Genomic DNA, 21474 nt, shown 5'->3' with positions numbered 1-21474 from the left:
TTATATGAATAATTTTGTCATATCTTTAATTTTTCAGTTATCATAACAAGATATTAGAAGCGATAAATTTTAACGCCAGATATAAAGAAAAAAAAAAAAAAAAGAAGAGACTGATCTACAAAAAGAAGAATGGTCTTGATTTTTATGAAAGCAGTATGGCGAATGACTCGATTTTCCGGCTTTTTGATCGTGTGCTTCTATATCGATGAATATTAAGTCGAGATGCGTATTATGAAACGTCCGACAAGACTGGTACAAACTCGTATCAAGAAAGGACAATCTCTTTAATAAGATTAACGAAACTACCTTAATGTCCAATTAATCTTCTCTTCTTAAACTGGTATTCCTTGTACAATATTTTCGCAATACATTCAAAAGTACGATCCTTGTTTTGTTACATTGTAAACTAATAATAACGAAAGCGTTTGAAAAGAAAATATCAATTTAATTCGTTGATAAAGAGAAGAAAATTGATCAAATATTTCCAAGTATAATAATAGTACAAAATTATGACCGATTGAATGTTCACTTATTTATCAAAATAATCTTATAATAAAATTCAATTTTGTATCTTTCAAACCAATAAATCTAAATCGGAAAGAAAGATTGAAACAAAAGATTATTATTATCATTGATACAGTAACAGGAAATTGCAAATAAATGAAATTGATCGATCGATCGGAAATATATATATATATATATATATATATATATATATATATACACTTAGTATAACATGTAAAATCGAATTCTCCCGAAAAATTCCGAACATGTTATCTTACGAATACGCATTATCTCGGAATAAATAAATACGAACCGGATACTTGGTAGAAAACTTACGAGCGCATTCCTACGTTCAGAGGTAAACTCTTCTCTCGATCGGGAAGTAAATGGCTCCTCTCTCGTGCTTCCGCTCTACTGCTTGCAACTACCTTACGAGCTATCCGCGAGTACGCAGGTGAACGTGAAAAGGAGATATCGTAATTGGAGAGTATTCCTCTCGCGATAGCACGTCCGGACGAGACATATTTCTCTCTTGGTATTTATGTTACAGATAAAGCCCAAGCTTCGTGAGAGATACGAGACAAGCGTATGCTCGCTTATACCTTATAATCTTTTATCTGACAAAACACGTACGCTTTCATTTTTATTATATGAAAAGTGTATTTTTACGATAGCATATTATTGCAAGCTAATGTCGTTATTCGTATAATTAAAACGATTAGATATTATACGAAGATTCTATGTGAAAAGAACTATAGGGACGAAGGTATTATAAAAAAAAAAAAAAAAAAAAAAAAAGAGAAAAAGAGAGAAAGAGAGAGAGAGAGAGAGAAACTGTTCTCGTGATGTCTCGTGAATATAAAATTTTCTCGCTTAAATAAGTTTTCTATTAAAATCAATATTTTTACAACGTATTAATCATTTCTATTCATAATCATTGAAATTTATTATGAATCAAGTTCATCAATATTTTAGTAAATACAAGTTATTAGTTCGAATTGATAACAGAGAATTATTTTCTTTATATAATACATGTCCGATAATAGTATAATATTTATGTAAATATTATTTAGAATGTAACGTTACAGGTTAGATTTGATATGCTAAATTATCCTATTGCAAGGCTACATTAAATAATTCATACGTTGATATAAGTTAATGCATATAGTAAGCAGATATATTATTTGTCTCTGTGCGTTAACTTAGGACATTCATTATAACCGTGTTATATTCAAATCAATGTCGTCTTATATTCAATCCGATCATTAAGAAATTATTGGTAATTGTAAAAATATAGCAAACGTTAGAATTCAATGGTGAAAACGTGATTAAATGTAACAGCATCTTTGCATTGGTACACGTGTTTCTATCTTACTCTTTATATTTATCTTTTTTTCTTTTTTTTTCTTCAAGACCATCCGGATGAGAAACTAACGAGATAGCCTCAGGCTATTTTTTACTCTTACCTAAGGAGAGAAGATACCAAAGACGACGGAGATGCGTATCTTTAGGTACCTTGCATCATCGTCGATAAGACCCAACCCGAACCACTCCTCTCTTTGAATAAACTTTCAAGTCGAAGGAAGGAAGAAGTAGACGCTCCTTAATTTTCTCATGTGTTTCTCTATTAACACGGCGACTGTCAAGGAAATTATGCAGGAATGGATATATGCATGCATCTGACACGTTTATTTCGTATTTTTCTTTTCTTTTATTTTTTTTTTCTTTTTTTTTCTTTCTTTCTTTTTTTTTTTGAAGATGAAGACACGGAGAAACTTTTACAATCGTTTTATATAAAAACTTTATTACCACTATAGCCATGGACAAACGTAATATTAATAAGTGTCAAAATATCAACAAGTGTCATTGAAAAGGAAGAAAAAAAAAGAAACAAAAAAAAAAAAGAGAAAAAAAAGAAGGAGAAAGAGAGAAAAAAGTAAACATAATAAATAAACTAATCTTCGAGGATGAAATTCGAAGAAGACGTATCATGATTAGAAAGAGTCGTTCAAAGCGGAAGGCTACTGCGAAATTCGCATCGAAGGCGTATCCGGGCTCGTCTAAAGGCTTCGTTGGAAGATGATTCAGCAAAAGCGACACACAGAGAAACGATAGTAACTCGGTGTAAAATCGCTGACAGTGGTGCTGACCTATGCTCTCGAAGGCCGTAGTAACCGAATACCTGTCTAACAGCCGGTTCATTCATGCTTATTATCCCGACACTTAATTTTAGTCTCGCTTCGAAGTCGCGTGATTCCTGTCCCCGGTTCTTAAGTACGACAGTCACGACGCGTCCGGAGAAGCAACGAAGAAAGAGAGGAAGAAGAGCAAAAAACGATAAAGAAGAAAAAGAAGAGACAAGAGAGGATGAGAACGAAGGGAGATGGAGAAAGAAGGATAACGACAGGTTGCCTTTTTCGCTCTTTGCCCGTGTCTACGACGAGAAAGTAAGTATGTACGTGTGCACGCACGAGCCCATCCGAGAGACTACCTCTTAGGCTATCTACATGACGGATGAGAAGTCTGTGCGCATTAAGATCACAACTTGGCGTCTGTTAACGGTGGATGCTCGACGAGTATGACACGCTTGTTCCTCATCGTAAACGGCTAATCGACGAAAGAACGAGTTTACGTCGTTAATAATGCGCCCTTATTTTCATTAATAAATAACTGATACATATATCAATACCTGGAATAGCCGCGATATAATCATTTGGTATTTATATATATATATATATATTTTTTTTTTCTTCTTCTTCGTTTTTTTTCTTTCTTTTTTTTTTCGTATAAGATCCATCCAACGAATAAAAAGGATTGATGACTTTTTGGCGGACAAAGTACACGTTGGATCATCGTCTCTTTTTGGATACATACCACTTGGATCCTTTCCTCTTCTATCGAAGAAGAAAAGAAGTTCGGTATGCGCAGGTGTACGAACGTCGGCGAAGGTAAATGCGTTTGCCCAAGGTCTTGCGCCGTTAAGTTTCTTCTCTCCTTCGCCCGGTTTTCTCATCGTCCAAACATGTCCCGATGTGAGTGTTGACCCCTTGGTTACCGGGAAGCCATCGAGAGTCGAGAGCGGGACGATGTCGCACTCGACGCTCTATCTATGGCCACCGGTGAGCATCTCCTGGCCGTTGGCTTTTTAGAATCGCTAAGAATTCGCCGTCCAGAATCTACCTTGGGAAAGTAGTGTCTCTCGCTTATATTCGCCATTTTGTCATGCCGAGTTCGGATATATAGGGAAAGAAAGAGGCTAATGTTACTCATGCGAGGAACGCGACTCCTGTCATCTGGGAATACCAACGGGTAAAGAACTTTCTTGCTGTAATCTTTGAATTCCTTAACGTATCTGAGCCTGTCCTTTTGTTACTTTTATTAATTTACTTTTACTTGACCGACCAGAACGCTTTTTGAATATTCTTCTTTCGTAATTAATACGAGACGCGAAAGTGTACAAAATTAAAGATCAAGTTAATCTGAATATACCAATGGAGAGGTATGTGCATGTGTGTGTGTATGTGTGTATGAGATAGAGAGTTAGAACGAGAGAGAAAGAGAGAGAGAGAGAGAGAAAGAGAGAGACGATATGAGAAGAGTAAAGAAAAGGGGAGAGGAGCTTTGGTAATTTAACGCTTAAAGGAACGTTAGGTGGCTCAACGATGGAAAGCTCTTCACGCGCAAACGGTTTTGCGCAACTTTCCTGCGGCCGGTATTCGCGTAACCACCAACGTTAATAAGGTGTTAGCTTGGGCTGGCGCATAATCGTGGAACAGAGAGCATAGTGGGATACGACGTTGCAACAAAGCGACAGTGACGGGTACAGACGAGCCATATCCGGGACGTTGGCCAATAAAATTAATCGCTTTTGCTACGTCGTCTGAATAATTTATGCTCGCTGCCGTGTCTAGGAATTGTCCGATCATCACAATCGCCAACACCATGACCATTATACTCGTATATACTCTTGATAGCCTTGGAACGACAATCTTATGGTAACACAGTTGTCGTTTCTTCTGACAACGTCCTTCGATCGTTTCAAGTTTCTGACAAATTTGTCAACGTGATCGAGACTGATCGTGTATCAAAACATTAATGACATTGTCAATTTCTTTTCAAACCTCTTTGCACTCCTTAAAGAGACATTGTCGTGATACCGTATAAAAAGTCTTTCATTATCGATTTGACAATAGAGCATGAACGACGTCCTCTTAATTTACAAGCAACTTATCTCCGCACGATCTTTATAAAGTTTTTGCATTTAAAAGGAAACAGTAGCTATCAGAAACGAGATCAGCAGTTTTAAAAAATGAACATTTAATTGGTACATCATAAATCAAATAAGAGAGACAGGCAATTGGAATAATTATCACTAGATACGTAAATAAAATATTCAGATAGCCCTTGGACAAATAATAAAACGTGAGAAACGAGATATGGACCAGTTCTTCGACTAATTAGTTACGATCAATGAGAACGTGGGAAAAATACTTTTATCAAAAAAAAAAAAAAAAAAAAAAAAAAGGCAAAGAAAAAGAAAAAGAAAAAGAAAAAAAGAAGAAGAAGAAGATAAATAAGATAAATAAATAAATAAAATAAAATACATCCTGTCGTACAAAGACGAATCTTAGAACTTTTTCAGAAAAAGCACGTGCATGTTCCGGGATATTTAAATAACGTGCAATTCTTTAATTGGATTTTCGTCTGCCTCGTTGACTAAAAGCCGTCCGAATAGAAATCCTTGAAGTTTCAAGGTTAGAATTTAAATAGAATTTAAGCCAAGTTTCGAATTTCGTTCGGTTGAAATCGAACAGACAGATAGAAAGAAACTACGAGAGTGTGAGCGGGTCGAAGAAAAAGTGCAAGGAACCAAAAGTAATCGTGGAACCTCTTAGAGATCGCCATAACCTTTTATCAGTTATCTAATTAGCCGTTGCATTTAATTAGTGACTCGAGAAGAGGGCCGGCCCTGGCACCATTCGAGATAGTATTGCTGCACTGCCGTTGCTTTAACATGTGGTGGTTATGTCGGTGCCGCTTAAATGGCTACCACACATCCGTAGTCGTACGTAATTTTAATCGACGTCCATGTAAGATAAGAAAGGTCGACGAATGAACCAACAGCGAACCGGCAATGCAATTAGCCGTCTTTTTATTTATTTCCCTATCGACCTCTCCTTTACTTTAAGCCGCTCGTATAAAGTTGTAAGTACGTTAGAGAACGTTGGCAAACGTTGATGGAAAAATGAGAGAGTTCTCTCTCAGAACACAAGGATTCCCTTGATTAGCCAATTAGAAATCCTGTTTACGGGCATTAACGAATAAGTTTAGGATCATTGTGTTTGTCTAAATGGAACGGCAATGGATTTCTCTCATCGGATTTTCATCGTACGTGATCCTACGTTATCGCGTTGATGGCTTAACTTTTAAAATACACATAGCCAACGTAGACAGCAATTTTAACATCGAACAAAAATACAGAACGTAATAGTTGATCGACGTATGAATCGATGTGTTATTTCTATTTCAATCGTTGAAGTTATCTGTCGAAGATACGATTCGTTTCGTACGATGTTACACGGGTGATACATTTTCTTCGTACGAACGTCATTATTATTCCTGGTGTCGTTCGATTGGTCGTACCTAGAGACGATGGAATATACAAAATAAGACCATACGTACGTACATACATACAAACATACATATATAAATTCATATACGCGGACCTATATAGGTGGTCAATCTTTTTACAAGATGAGAAGGGATTTCACTTGAGAAAGCTCGTTCGAGGGTAAAAAGGAAATGTTTGCATAACGGTGGATCGGAGCTTACGTTATAATCACTTACCTTCCCTGGATCTTCGATGAAAAGACCAATGGTCATCGTGTGTAAAGTGACCTCGCGAATATTATCGAGATCCTCCAGAGGTGCATATAGGCCCTCGCTCATGAAATAAGGTTCGGAGCACGTGAGCCTGTAACAAACGAGAATCGTGAGCGGATTAGACGTTAAGAACTAACGCAGCGATCCTTATATCTCTACCTTCTCTATGTTCCTCCCTCTCCCTCCCCTCACCCCCACACTAACACATAGATTCTCTTGAGAATTATGCTATTCAAGGCGACGCGAAGTAGAGGCGAATATTTATGGTCGGTACCGTAAATCTTTCTCTATTTCTATTTCTCTCTCTCTCTCTCTCTCTCTCTCTCTCTCTCTCTCTCTCTGTTAAAATCGACTACATACATTGCAACTACCGTGCGATAACCATTAAAGAGGATTCTCCTCTTTTCTCAAATCTTTATCTATCTAACATAAAAGAGTATCGCTCTAGGATAACAATATTGTATCGATGTCAGGTTATTTATTCAATTGATAGAGCATCGTAATGCGAGAGGACTCGAAGGGAAGCATCATCGAGAACCTTTTCTCTTTTCTCCTTTCTCGAGATACAAGGGAATCTGAGAGGGTTAATACGGGTCAAATCGTGATTGCCGATAAACCGAAAGACCATCTCTTTCTCTCTTTTTCATTCTATCCGTTTCCGTCTTTATCTCTCTCTTTCTCTCTTTCTTTCTCTCTCTCTCTCTCTCTCTATCTCTCTCTATCTCTCTCTCTCTCTCTCTTCAGTGATATGCGTTATGTCGACACGCTTGTCACTTTTACGACGTCGATACTTGCCATCTCGCATTCTTTTCTTGCCCCCTTTTCTTAGTTACCTGTCGCTCAATTCGATGCCATCTATTCGCCGTGCGCTCGTACAATACGATACGCAGTGTTATCCGACCGTAACGATCGAATAGATCCAAGACGATGAGAATCGATTCTCCGTGTTCATCGAATCGATTGCTTTATCAGTTAACGCTTTGAAATAACCATTGATCGATAGGCGTGATTGTCAAGAGGAATATTAAGCGAGAGAAGTTGAAACGAAATGTTTTAATGTTTACGACTGGTAAATAAACATTAACGAAACTCGTCAAGGTTATTATACGATAAATAATATTTAAACGATTGAAGATATATGGACAAATGGAATTGATCAATTTAACTATTATACGTTTCTTAGTGCGTTTATCATATGAAAATTGCTCGATGAAAGGGTAAGGTAGCAAAAAAGAAAAATAACGTGAAAAAAGAAAAGGAAAAGAAAAGAAGGAGTAAAAAAGAACGAAGATATGTATGCTACGATGGAGGCGATAAAAATCGAACAACCCGAACACGTAAAGCATTACCACCAAAGTTGAGGTAAGATCGCGTGGTTGAACAACATCAATTTCGAGGGCGATTCCCAATGCTGTCGGAAGAGTCTTGAAAATTTCGAATGCTCGCGTAATCGAGGAGCCTCCTTGCAAGAAGAACGTAGGGAAAGGGGGGAGGGTGGAGGAGAGGGGGCGGGGAGACACGGAGGGTATGTAGGAGCATGCATCAGGGCCACCATGGCTTCCTCCTTCTTCTCATTCATTCCACTCTCCATCTTTTGCTCCTCCTTTTCTCCATCTTCCGCGATAATGATACCTACACGCTCCCGCTCGGTAATAATATTAATGGCCTCGTGTACCGGAGGGCCCGTTCGGTGGGCCCCCTAACAAAAAGAGCAGAGAACGCCTTTTACGCGTAAGAGTATCTCGTAAGAAGAAAGAGAGAAATGATCGGTAAAAGGAGAATGAGGAGAGGAGATGGAAGGAGAAGAAGATACAGAAAAGTCCAGTATTCCTCTTGAAAATTCTTCAACGGGAGCTTATCATGTTTCGGATTCTTGAAAATTTAGTCAACTTCAATGACGTCGAATGAATGATAATATGGAAATTGTAATGTTTGAATAATAAATAGTTCGACGTATTGAGAATATGGCAAATCTTTCTTTCTTATCGAAATAATTTGAAAACCTGCAATTATCTTACCTTCCTGTTTGAAAGAGCTGCCTCTCTTACGTGCTTCTTGAATGAGGAAAGATGTACACGATGTTAAGATATTCCCTCCTATCGATGTAATAAATTCTTCCTTGAGTAAAATAAGTAAAGAACTCTCAGACGAGCGATCGGGTGAATGAATAAAGCTACATCATCGGGACGATGAGTATGATAAAAATAAAAAGAGAGGTAGATCTCCGCCCCTCGCGCTTTCATATCGGCTATCGAACTTCGCGATCGAGCATTGCGGCCTTTAGAAAATTAAAATTCGCTCATAACCTACCATCTTTACTTCTTGTAACTCATTCGACGTAGGTAATTAAGTTTGAGGTTTCCGATAGCTTGGCTACCATCAAATAGAATACAATTATCACGTTTCCGAGTAATTAACGATCCATTCTGCGAATAAAATTCTACGAAAGATTAGTTTCTTTTCTCTATTTTCTCTTATCTATTAATTTGATGCTCCAATGATTCGTACAAAATTATTCATTCGCAATTTCGTCGATTTGTTTCTTTTCTTTAGATTCGTATTATTAGACTTTTACAATTAGCCGCGTAAATAAATCGGTTAGCGATGCAGATCGAATCGATTTCTTTCGGTTTTGAATCGGTAGTGTTTGCTAGCAATATCGTCCGAGAAAAGATCATACCTTCGACCGCCCACGTAACAAACGATTCCACCGTGAAACGATCATTAATTACTACGTCGAGTTTCTATGAATCACTTTCATAGAACTTCCTCTCGTTTTGTCGAGCTGCTTAGTGAATCGAAGAGAGAGGTAAAAATCGTGCAAACGCCTACGACTTATCCGAGTTGAGTCGCTTTTGCGCGGCCCCCTTTACGCTTCGCGAATTTTGAAAGTAACGTTGAGGAACGCGATGGAAAGAAAAAAAAAAAAGGATTACGCAATCTTTCGCACCGGCGGATAATAAAACGCCGGATGGATCAAATGGCGGATCGTAAAAGCGAAAGGCTTAAAAATCTAATCGTGACGCCGCCTTGCGTGCTAACGCGTTTATAGTATAAATAGGCGTCGTCGATTATCATTTCGATCAATGATCAAACTTTATGAGGTGAATATAATTTCTAAAAGTAATTTTTCTTTTCTTCTCTTTCTTTTTTCCATTACTTTTCCCTTTTCTTTTTCTTCTTCTTTCCTCTCTTTCTTTCTTTTCTTCTTTTTTTCTTTTTCTTTCTTTCTTTTTTCTTTCTTTTTTTTTTTTTTTTTTTTTTTTTTTTATACAGAGATTGTGAAAAATATCATTTCCTTAAAGATAAAGTACGAGGTTTTACTCGTCAGTCGATATATGTGTTTGCAATATCTTTGGCAACTCAGTAGCTAAGTGTATTTTCGAGATGTCTGAACACGTCGTTTGTTCAATAATTATACAGTCTGGTCTCGACGATAAAAATAACGAAGGCTCTAACTTAACATACGCTTTTTCACACGAACTGCAGACATGTTACGAAGAAAATAGGTATCTCTTATAAAGAATGAAACGTCATTTTTACTAACGTTCATTGCAGAGAGAGACAGAGAGAGAAAGAAAGAGAGAGAGAGAGAGAGAGAGAGAGAGAGAGAGAGAGAGAAAGAGAGAGGAGACAAGACAAGTAGAAAAAGAAAAAACAATCATTTTGTCGACGACTTATATCAATGTCAACGATTAATTCTTTCGCACCGTTTTCACTCTCTATAATCGTCACAAGGTCTTTTTTTTTCTTTTTTTTTCTTCTCTTTTTTTTTTTCTTTTCTTTTTTTTCCATCGGCATTACATACATCCTGCTGACTAATCATTGCGAATAAAAATTCCTTTACGGTCGAACGCATCGTTCTTTCGGCAAATTTCTTTTCTTCCTTTCCTTCTTTCTTTCTTCCTTTCTTTCTTTCTTTTTTTTTTTTTTCTTTCTTTGATTACTCCAATAACAACAATTGCAATTATAACGAGAGAAATGGAATCTTAAATTTTTCGAGAAAGAATTTTTGACTTCGTCGAAAACTTACAAAATGAATTAATCGACAACGATAATTCCATATATCCAAGAACAGTCGAGTTTCCATAAAAAGCAGCTCTCAGAAATCGAATTAATTCACGTGAGTTAAAGGCTGCGCACGTATAGAGGATATTTTTAATTAAAAGCTCTTTCACGGAAGACTCGTACTTTTTTTCACATATACGTAGACAAAAATACGGGCACAGACATCGTGAACGTATACGAAGTCGATGGAATCGCGAGGAGGTAGGACGATCGTGGAGAGACTTCGTTAATCGCCACTTAATTACCACATCGATCGATTTAATCGGCTCGCACACGCTGCCGGCTACGGAGGCAGCTGCAAATCGGTCGCCAAGCTATATACACTTCCCTTCCAGCTAATTATGAAATCCTTTCGCGTACACATCTTTATCGTTCGCCCACGAGAATTTTTCTTTCTTCTTTTCAAGTATAGTATATATGGACACGACGGACGGGTCTTCGTGTTGCTTCGAAGATCACGCAAACAAAATATTTCTTTTAACGCGAACGATTCTCGCCCTTTTCTCGTTTATCTTCCTTCGTCTTTTTTCTATCTTCCTCTTCCTCTCTCTCTCACTCTCTCTCTCTCTTTCTCTCTATCTATCTATCTTTCTCGCTTCCTCTCTCTCTCTCTGTTTCTGCGTTTATTTTGACGAGGGTGGTCTCGCGCAAATTTATCCGATGCCGGATAGGCCATGCGTGCATTGGTAACCCGACGTTTAAAGCATTAGCAACATGCTCGTATATTCGTTCAGGTTGCGTTATAGAATCAATTTGCTAAATGGATAGGAAAGAAGATAGGAACACGTGAGAAAGCTAGAGAGAGAGCGAGAGAGAGAGAGAGCGAGAGAGAGAGAAGTCGTGACGCGAGAAAACGACAAAAAAGGAAGGATAAGAGATGGAATAGAACAGATGGACGGGCGGAGAGACAACGCATGGCCACTCCTTGATTTCACGCATGCGATGAGTCGCATAGTAGATGGAAAGTCGCGGTACGACACGCGACCACGTCGCGTGCTTCGAGTCTGATTCATACTCACCGTATCGTTCTATAGTCTTTTTAATTAGCGACATTTTAAAGGTGAACCATTCTTTAACTACGAGATGATCTATCTGAGTTACATGGTTTTCAACTTTGAAAATTTTTTTATGTGTTATCTCTCATCGATAATATATGATGTTTCATTATATATTTTTTTTCTTTTTTTTTTTTTTTGTTTCTTTTTTTTCTATATATATTTAGATTTTAAAATAATGTACCCGCCTACGAACGAATACGTTCTTTCTTATTATTTAGGATAATAAGGAAAAAAGAGATTTTACTTATTGTAATAGAATCATCATTATCGTTGAAATAATAATTTTAAACGTATCCGACGAAAACTAAATGATATTATACCTTATGCATGGATACGTACGATACACGTACATTCCTTTTACCACCTACGTACATATAAATCAATTCCACTTATCTGCATGATCTTATCTTGGCTTCAATTACGAAAGAAAACGATCGATCTCTTATTAACTCGATCGAATCTATTTGCGGTCATCTAGCTAAACTATGAACGACATCACTGTCGTTCTACTCGATAATCCTAATGTCCATTATCGGCGGTTAAGTGAGAAAAAAAGAGAAATAGAAACTAGAAGCAGAAACCAGAACTCGAAGGCTCTCTAAGATATTACATTAAGAGAATATTCGCTATTGATATTATTATATTCAGGGCCGTAGCTATTGATATTTTAATATTGAGAAATATCTAATAAAGAAAGTCTATTTTAAAAATCGTCAAATATTTCGTGATAACGTGACGAGGATTTTTTCGTAAAAAAAAAAAAGAAAAAAGAAAAAAGAGAAAAAAAATGTCTTTCGTAAAAATCCAAAGTTCAAAGATCGTAGTTTACCTCGAGCATTTGCTAAACGATAATACCGTGTGTCCGAGTTAACTTCAAAGAGAGATAACTAGTCATTCATAGGCCGATGTCTCCTCCTCTTCCTTCTTTTTTTCCTTATCCACCTTCTAACACTTCTTGAGCCGACACAAATAGCCGTTATTTGCCTATCTTATCCATTCCTCTCACTTTCTCGACGTTCTTTGCCTCTTAGCTAGAAGAAAATTTATAGAACATTTTTCCTCGCGAGGAATTAAACATTTTTTACTTTTAACGTTGAACGACCAAAACGTGCTATACTTTAGAATATAAGAAGAAATTATGGGGAAAAAAAAAAAAAAGAAATTTCTCCATTCCTTTAGATAATTAAAAATTATTAATTACACGGTAATATATAAGGATAATATTAAAAGGAATATTTTTTTTCTTTTTCTTTTTTACTTTTTTTTTTTTTTTTTCTGTCGATACACGTCATATACCATCTTCTCTTAAGAGGAAATAGAGTGAGACTCGAAGTTACCCCCCTCGAAGCAACGAGGACAACTCTTGGTAGATGCACCGTAGCGAATTAGCGTTAGTCCCGTAACACCCCCGCGAACATTATCGTCTCGTTGGCCCTCGCAGTTTTATTTATGGGCCCTCGCCGTGTGCCGCGGATGCCTTCCCTCTACTTTCTCTCTTTCTCCCGCGTACCTAATGGGCATCCTATTAGCCGCGGCTGAACTCGCCGTACTCTGGTACTTTTCTAAGAACGGCTCTCTAATGTACCTTCGCTCTAATAGAATAATTCCTCGGCGCATTAGTCAGGTCTTGGCTCTAATCGCGATTGCAGAATTTATGCCGCACGCCAGAGAGAGGGCGAGCGGAGGAAAAAGGGCGAAGTGAGAGAGAAAGAGAGATAGAGATAGAGATAGAGAGAGAAAGAGAGATAGAGATAGAGAGAGAAAGAGAGAGACAGAGAGAGAGAGAGAGAGAGACAGAGAAAGAGAAAGAAAGAGCAAGAAAAAGAACAAAAAAAGAGAGAGAGAGAGAAAGAGAGAATAAGTCTCGAGCGAACTACGGCTACCATAATAATTGAATTAAGTGAATGTCGCTTAATGACACTCGTTACATTACCTTACCGATCGTAGCCAAGTCGCAAGAAATCGCGAATGCAATCGCGATGTCACGAGCGCCCGTTCGGATAGAACGAACGAAGGAACGAACGAAAGAACGAACCTCCTCCAACGTAGCCGAGGTTACTGCTGATGAAATACGATTTCGTCGTACTCGACGAGAGGATAATTGAAAATTATAAGCAGGGAGTGAAATCGTGACGCGGCACTAACGGAAATGCTCCGTGAACGTCTTAGCGCGTAGCGAGCTTAAGAAGAAGAAGAATCGAAAGAAGGACGGGATCGAGATGTGAGTCTTAACGAGAATCCTTTCGAACTATACGATTCTCTCTCTTTCTCTCTCTCTCTCTCTCCCTCTCGTTTTATCTTTTTCTCGCGTACGGCTTGTCATTTAATTTGCCTCTAGGGATTTATGGCTTCCACGAGTTGCATGGCTAATGGACAAAGCGTTTTCCTGCGGTAGAAACAAAGCGGTCTCAAAGACGTCGCATAACTTGGAATAAGAAGGAAGAAGAAAGAGGAAAAATGTCGAAAGATTTTACAAAGGATCTATGAAAGGTAAAAGGAGAGAACGTAGGCCGCGAACGTTGTTCTCTTATAGGGAGAATCGCCTGGAGAACGAAGTGACTAGTGACTACTTTACTCAGCCGGAGTAATTACAAAAAGATGCTTCTTGGTACGGCTTCCATTTGTACTGGCTCTGTGTTATCCATCAATTCGGATTCCGCTTAATCGACTCTCTTCGAGGAACTCGTTGCACACTGGAGACTCGGAGGACTTTGACCGGAGGACTTAAGCAGCGGCATTTACCCCAGAGACGGGCGCGCGTATTGCTCGTTGCGTTTCGTAAAACCGGTAATAAGAGAGGAAATTGAGCTTGAGCCGAGGGAGCAACGAAGAGAGAGTGAGAGAGAGAGAGAGAGAGAGAGAGAGGGAGAGAGAGAGAAAGATGGATTCCTCGGACGATTCGATTCCAGTGAATCGCAGCCTACATCGGCGTAGTGCTACGGCCTCCGTTCCGCGACGAATCTTTACAAGGAAAAGGAGTAGGAGATAGAAGAGAAGAGGAGTATCGAGTGTTGGTGATATGATGGTGGTGGTGATGGTGATCGTAGTGTTGGTTAAAAGGAGTGGAAGGAAGAGGAGAGAAGAGGAGCGTACGTGGAACTAATTTCTCCCAACGGATCCGGGCAGGAGAGAAGAAAAGGTAGTAGTAGTAGGCGCAACGTGACGTAGCGTCGAGGAAATTACGGTAATCACGAGCGGAGGATGTGCGAGAGGATACCTGGAAGAAAAAGAGACGACGGCAGCGGGAGGTTGCAAGTAAGAAGAGGAAATATTCTGGCGGTATCGGGACGCAACTAAAAGAGGGAGTCCGAGGGACACGCGATACTACTCCACGTTGCGCCAAGGGATAGGTCCAGAAGGTAGTTCGAAGGAAAGAAAACTTTAGCCTTGAGCATCAGAACGTGTACACGTAGGTAGGTAAAAGCGAACAAGAAGGAAAGTGGACGGATCGACTTGAACATACGCGTGCCTTAGCTTTGAAAGAAGGAAAACGAGAGAGAGAGAGAGAGAGAGAGAGAGAGAGAGAGAGAGAGAGAGAATGAGAGATAGAAAGAAAAGGAGATGGAAGAAGATGGAAGACACACCAAGACGAGGCGAGGGGAGAGAAATCACAGGGATTAGCGTGTCGCTGCCATGCGAACGGGTAATCCCGCGCTAATAGCGAACATTTCCTCTGCTAGTAAGTGATGTCGTTGGTATCGTAAACGTAAACAGAGCAGCAGCCACTCGTAACTCTTCCGCCGGCTCGTTAGTCGACGGCAGCGTCGTGGTACAGTACGTTCCGCGCATTTAAATGCCGTTAATGACCCTTTACTTCTCGAAAGACGTAGCTCGGATACTTTCGCGGATGCTAATACTTTCAATCGTTCGTCCCCCGTAGCAAAGAGTGTCCGATTAAAGAATCATGGATACGTTTGGTAATATCAGTAAGTTGACTGTTTCTTTAGTTGACTGTTGACATTAGTCCTACGTTCTATATCGTCGTCGTTGTCGTCGGGAACGACAAGAAGCGAAATTGTAAAGTCGTTTCCGGGATCGTGGTAGGGTAGGTACGACAATGAAAGAATTCTTGGTAAGCCGCGGAAAGCAAAGCACGCGACGTGGTGCTAAGAAACATAGCTACTACGTTTTCATAGGTATTAACGTATGCATGCATATATTTACAAATGTACATAGGATAATACATACACGTTCGTGGTCGTAGACGTTCTTTCGACTCGACGATTCCGCGATGGAGGAACAAGCGGTGCACGTGGCACATGAATCACGGGACATTTGTACTCGCTAGCGAATTATGTTTCCCAAGAGTCATTCTATGGCAATGGGTATGGCGACATCGCGAGAATCTAGGAATGTAGATTCTTCGTTGAAAGATACCAATGCTTTGTACCCACGTAATGTTAACCACGCCGACGTACGATCCATCATTAACCAGCCTACGTATGCCTCCGTAGCTTTTCTCGCTAACGATAAACAACATTCAAGATTGGGACTCTGATCTAGCCGGAAGTGGAAGCTATTGTAAGTTCGCAAACGATCGTTATAGACAAAGGAGTTGCAATGGTGTTAACGAAGCAACGATTTGCTCGATCCTGAAGATAGGTGGGCTCATTTCAGGACGTAATTTCTTTCTCTCTCTCTCTCTCTCTCTCTCTCTTTCTCTTTGAATTATTCAACATATAAACATAAGGGAAGCTCAGTGATGCTTCTTACGTCTATACGATTTCTCCGGTCTCGAACGAGAAAGGATCTCGCGAGACGTACGAAGAGACCGGAAGATTTATCGTAGAGAACTTGGTCGATTCGAAGCGTTACCATCTAATGGAGCCGATAGAACTAAATTAGTCATGGTCGATCGATGATTGCGGGAATAGCGCGGGACGTTGTGAGAATGGTAAAAGTACCATAATTTCCTTGCTCTCGCGCAGGATGCGCGCTCGGCGTTGTCGCAAAATACAGTGATTTATCGACGAACAAAGAATGGACGTAGGAAGGATCGCGTCGATGCCATCCGTCGTCCGTACCGTTACCTATGCGTAACGTAACGTCCGTTGTAAAAAAAAAAAAAAAAGAAAAAAAAAAGAAAGAAAGAAAAAAAAAAGGAAAAAAAGCAAAAGAAGAAGAAGAAATGGAAAAAAAGAAAAAAAGACAAATTTTTGAAAATTTTTCACATCGTCATTCATGACAGCAGCTAATTCGATGGTAAACTCGGAAATTATATCACGCCGCAACCGATTTCCACGATATTGCGCCATATTAAAAGTCTATTGCCCGTGTACGAGAATTTGCCACGTCTCTACGACATTTACTAGATCGAAAGTCTATCGAGTAGTCTTGTCTGAAAAGATTAATCTATCCATTGCCAATGAGTAATAACCCATTATTAGTTATCTACGATGTGTCTACTTATAAGCCGACGAGCGCCTTCCAATAATAAGAAACCTAATGGTACACCCTACCGCGATCAATTCTTAAGAGTGGTTTTTGCGAAATCAACTCGATCGAGATTAGTCCTTTTTCTATCTTTTTTCTTTTTTTTCCCCCATTTTTCTTCCTTCCTTTCTTTCTCCTCCTCCTTCTCACCCCCTTTCCTATACCACCCAATTGAACGTCTTCTTTCCGATGGATGGTCACTCGAAATGACGATCAAACGAACAACATCTCTTATACGTTATATTTTCATATCTAATTGAGAACGATGATAGTGAAAGAATATTCTAATATTAGTCGAAGTTATGTTTGTCCAATCGACGAAAGTTTAGAAACGTAAATCGAAAATCAGGACCTCGTGGATCAGTAGCTCCTAAAGACGATCTTCGATCTTGTTGAACAGGACTATGGAAGAAAAAGAAAAATAAAGAGAAGAAGGAGAAGGAAAAAAAAAGAAGAAGAAGAAGAAGAAGAAGAATCAAGGATGAATTTATAATGATTCTAATGTATGAGGAGGATGCAGCTTCCTAGAGAAGGCAATCCGGCTCGTTGGATGCGCGCGTAGGTGCGGTTCTTCGCGGATATATCGTGATGGTCTCTCTCTCCCAGTATCGTCCCTCCCCCTCCCACCCACTACTACTACTACTACTACTACCAACATCAACATCACCATCATCACCACCAGCCACTACCATCATCATTCTGTCCTCCTGATCCCTCTTAACTTTTCTTCCTTCTGTTCTTCAGGTCGATCAGATCCATACAAATGCAATCACGACGTTACGAGAGAGAGATGAGGACACACGTTAGACCCCGTCTTTGTATAATACGTAGTTCTCCTGGCAGCCATCCTTTGCTGATTCCAATGATCGTTTCTAGTCGCATGAACGAAGAGTCGTCGTTGTCATCGTCATTCGATCTCACATTAATATCATCTCTGTAACGACTTTTTGTCATCACCTCGCGACGAATGAAGTAACGCGTCCTTCATCCTCTATGTGATTTATACGAAATACAATCTCTACAGAATAGATGTATCAGCAAGAGGCATTGTAAAAAAAAAGAAAAAAAAAAAGAAAAAAAAAAAGTAGAAAAATACTTCGTGGTAATCTCAAAGCTTACTCGAGGAAGAAAGAAAAAGATAGGTAGAGAATAGTTATCGGCATATGGCTATTATCTGTCTCGCTATTTCACTCCCTTCTATCTTCTTCTTATTTTTCTTTTTCTTCTTCTTCTTCTTCTGCTTCTTCTTCTTCTGCTTCTTCTTCTTCTGCTTCTTCTTCTGCTTCTTTTTCTGCTTCTTCTTCTTCTTCTTCTTCTTCTTCTTCTTCTTCTTCTTCTTCTTCTTCTTTTCAGAGCACGCGTACTGCATATTCATGCGTGACAGTTTGCTTCATGGTACACATCACGTATTCGATATATCGCAACGCGACGTGCTCTTTAAAGAACACGATTTGATTGCGCCTTATTTGTTTGATTTAACTGGCCGTAATAAGGTAATAAATAATTCAACCGATTTACTTTTCCATGCCGCGACGTGGAATTTATAACGTACTGCGATCGGTTTGAGGAAGGAGCGAAATAAAAAAGAAGGAGATAGAGTACAAAAAAAAAAAAGAAAGAAAAAGAAAGAAAAAAAAAGAAAGAAAAGAAATAAAAGAAAAAGACAAAAAAAGATCGAAGAAAAGAGATCAGAGAGCCTGGCAGTAATTCCTCTGGCAAGAAAATACAAACGTCGAAAGGTTTTACGTCGTCGTGCGGTAATAGTTATCTCGAGGTGAACGCGCATAATATACATACGGCCAACGCTATGGGAATATGGTAGGTGTAAAAATTAATAATTACTCTGGAGATGGAAGATGTAAGTATTAATGGACAGTAGTCACAGCTCTTTTCATCGATGTTTTCATTACATACGCTGGACGCTGTTCGAAGGAATAATAAAAAAAATATGGCTTTCTCGCCGACTTGTCGTTTTCCTAAAATATGTCGGCATATTAAAATGAGAATTTAATAGACGAAGGACGAGGATGAAAGAGAGAGTGCGAAAGAGAGAGAGAGAGAGAGAGAGGGAGAAGGAGGGAGAAGAGAGAGGGGAAAGGACGATGAACGTTTTATGTATTTTAACGAGTACTCCGCGAGGATTTATCTATTCGTAGAAATCACGCGGAACCTGCGGCTGGCTCGAATCGATCGAATCGACTGATTTATCGACGAATCGGACCTTATTCTAACGCTTGGACTATTCCACGTGACTATTCTCAAATGCGAATATTATATTCGATGAGTGGTAAAAGATTTGCGTTGGAATTATCGTAATTCTCTTCTTCGTTTCTACAGGAAGTATACTATTATCGATTATTTATCAAGCGATTAGAGATGGAAAAAAATGAGAGAGAGAGAGAGAGAGAGAGAGAGAGGGAGAAAGTAATTCCCCTTCGTTCGAAACGAAACGTTAGGTAAAAGGTCGATTCTCAGAATCGTCCGCAAATCGTTTATCTTCACTTGACTGAACTCGCGTTGATTTCAAATCAATTACAACTTTCCTTCTTTCCATGCTCGTCTTCTTTTATCTGTCCACCTGTCCAAGTAAGTAGAGGTATACATTGGTAACTACATACCGAGGCAAAGAACGGACAATGGGTGGCAAAGAGAAACGAAATCCAAAGAAGACTCTTTAAGCAAGAGGCGAGAGAGGGAGAGAGAGAGAGAGAGAGAGAGAGAGAGAGAGAACATAATTCGGACTCTTCTCACGCTGCGGTTAAAAGCTTTTCTGACTCGGTCTTTAAAGTACTCGTCGGAGAAGCGTAATACGTGCGAAGGCAGTGGGGCTCTCGTTCAAGCGTGCGAGGGAGCGCGTCTCCGTAACACGAAGCTATGCAATAACGGCCGTTGCTTCTGCAGCTCCAAGAGTCGACTAATGAACACAAAACATGTCAACAGCCGTGGGAAGTCGGTGGAGCCAACGGCGGAGTTTCTCGTTCGGCCAGTGTTTGCTCTCTATCGAGGAAGCCAGAAAAGCGAACTACTTAACGGGAATGCTAACGTCGTGCCATGCCGTTAAACTCGCTCTCTAGTCAACTTCCCTTCGATCTTTTACCTCTACGTTTTTTCTTTTTTTTTTTTTTTCTCTCTCTCTTTTACCCTTTTACCTTCCTCAAACGATGTCATTTCTTTTCTTTTCTCTTCTTTTCTCTTTCTTTATTTTTTTTTTCTTTTCTTTTTTTTTTTTTTTTTTTTCAACGATCGCTACCTCTTCCCCATTGTTCGAGTTATTATTTTCTATTCAAGCGTTATAACGTTCGTTAGATTTTTATTTCTTTTTTCTTTCTTTTTCTTTTTCTATTTTTTTTTTTTTTTTTTTGTTATTTTATGGAAAACTAGCATCGATGCATCATTAAAAAAAAAATATATATATATATATAACAATCTTGTGTTGGAGAATGCATGAAATTATCGTGAACTTAGGCTAATGATAAAAATCTACGTCGAGTCTAATAAAAAAGAAAAAAAAAAAGAAAAAAAAAAAGAAGAAGAAGAGAAAAATAAGAAGTAAATAAAAAGGAATAGAAATGACTTAATAAAAATCAATAAATCGGGCAAAGTAAAATAGTCTGTAAAGAATGACACAAAGAAGTACTTTCGCGAGAGCGAGCCTCTCAGAGAATGTAACATGGTGAAGAGGTAGGTGGGGTAACGGGAACATAATGAGCGCTCGGTGGACGTACGTCACCGTCCACTCGCGAGAGGGAGAACAATGCCATTCGGTTTCTTCTCTCACGCAGAAACGGTCGGGTAAGAGGCAGCGACCAAGCAGCAATCCGTGTTTCCGCATCCTCCTTTGCCAAGCTTTGCCGATCGAAACGACGAAGGTCGTCGTACCTCTATCCACGTCGATAAAACCTCCTCTTTGGTGTCAAACCTCCATTCATTCAAAAGTTTTGATAAACGTAAACATTCGAATTTTATTATATATATATATACATATATAATATATTGTACGATGATAATCGTTAATTTACAAAGGAAAGAAATGAAAGAAAAACGCAGCAATAAGGAATATCGTCATCGTCATAGGGATCATTCATTTTTCGAGAATAGTACCAACGGATATATGCTTTTGAAATGGAAAAAATTTGTGCGTAATAAAAAAAAAAAAAAAAAAATAAAAAAAAAAAGAAAGAAAAAGTAGCGCGTTGGCTAAAGAACAGGACCCTTTTTCTCCTTCTCCTTTTTCTTCTTCTTCTTCTTCTTCTTCTTCTTCGTGTGCCACCGGTAGAAATAATCGTTCCGCCAGGCGTATCTCTCTGCGGCTCGTAAATATCATCGAAAGTATGATACCGCTTGCGCTCCTACGATCCTGCCTGTAAAACCTGATTGTGGCTAACGATAGCCGAGAACATGCTATTCAATAATCCTTGGCCTTTACCGTTTCTAAAACGAGGAAGGTACCTTTCGTGATTTCATCAATGTCTCGAATGAAGCTCACGATCGCGTGGATTTTACGTCTCTATGAAACGTCGATAAATAC

General features: G+C 39.0%; 1 protein-coding gene across 3 annotated transcripts in view; it reads right to left on the bottom strand.

Annotated features, from left to right (window-relative positions):
- The window catches only part of MESR6 (misexpression suppressor of ras 6), a 450575-nt gene that overhangs the window by 172266 nt on the left and 256835 nt on the right, over nt 1–21474 (bottom strand). For all 3 annotated transcript variants that reach the window (XM_085655244.1, XM_035866000.2, XM_035866007.2), the window contains exon 4: nt 6352–6478. In XM_085655244.1, coding sequence (XP_085511370.1) covers nt 6352–6478 — 127 coding nt within the window. The remainder of the gene's footprint in view (nt 1–6351; nt 6479–21474) is intronic.

This window comes from Vespa mandarinia, chromosome 2 (genome assembly GCF_050613455.1).
Source record: "Vespa mandarinia isolate Hongniang chromosome 2, ASM5061345v1, whole genome shotgun sequence".
Lineage (NCBI taxonomy): Eukaryota > Metazoa > Arthropoda > Insecta > Hymenoptera > Vespidae > Vespa > Vespa mandarinia.
Note: the sequence above shows the minus strand (reverse complement) of the source record. Positions and strands in the feature narration are given on the sequence as shown.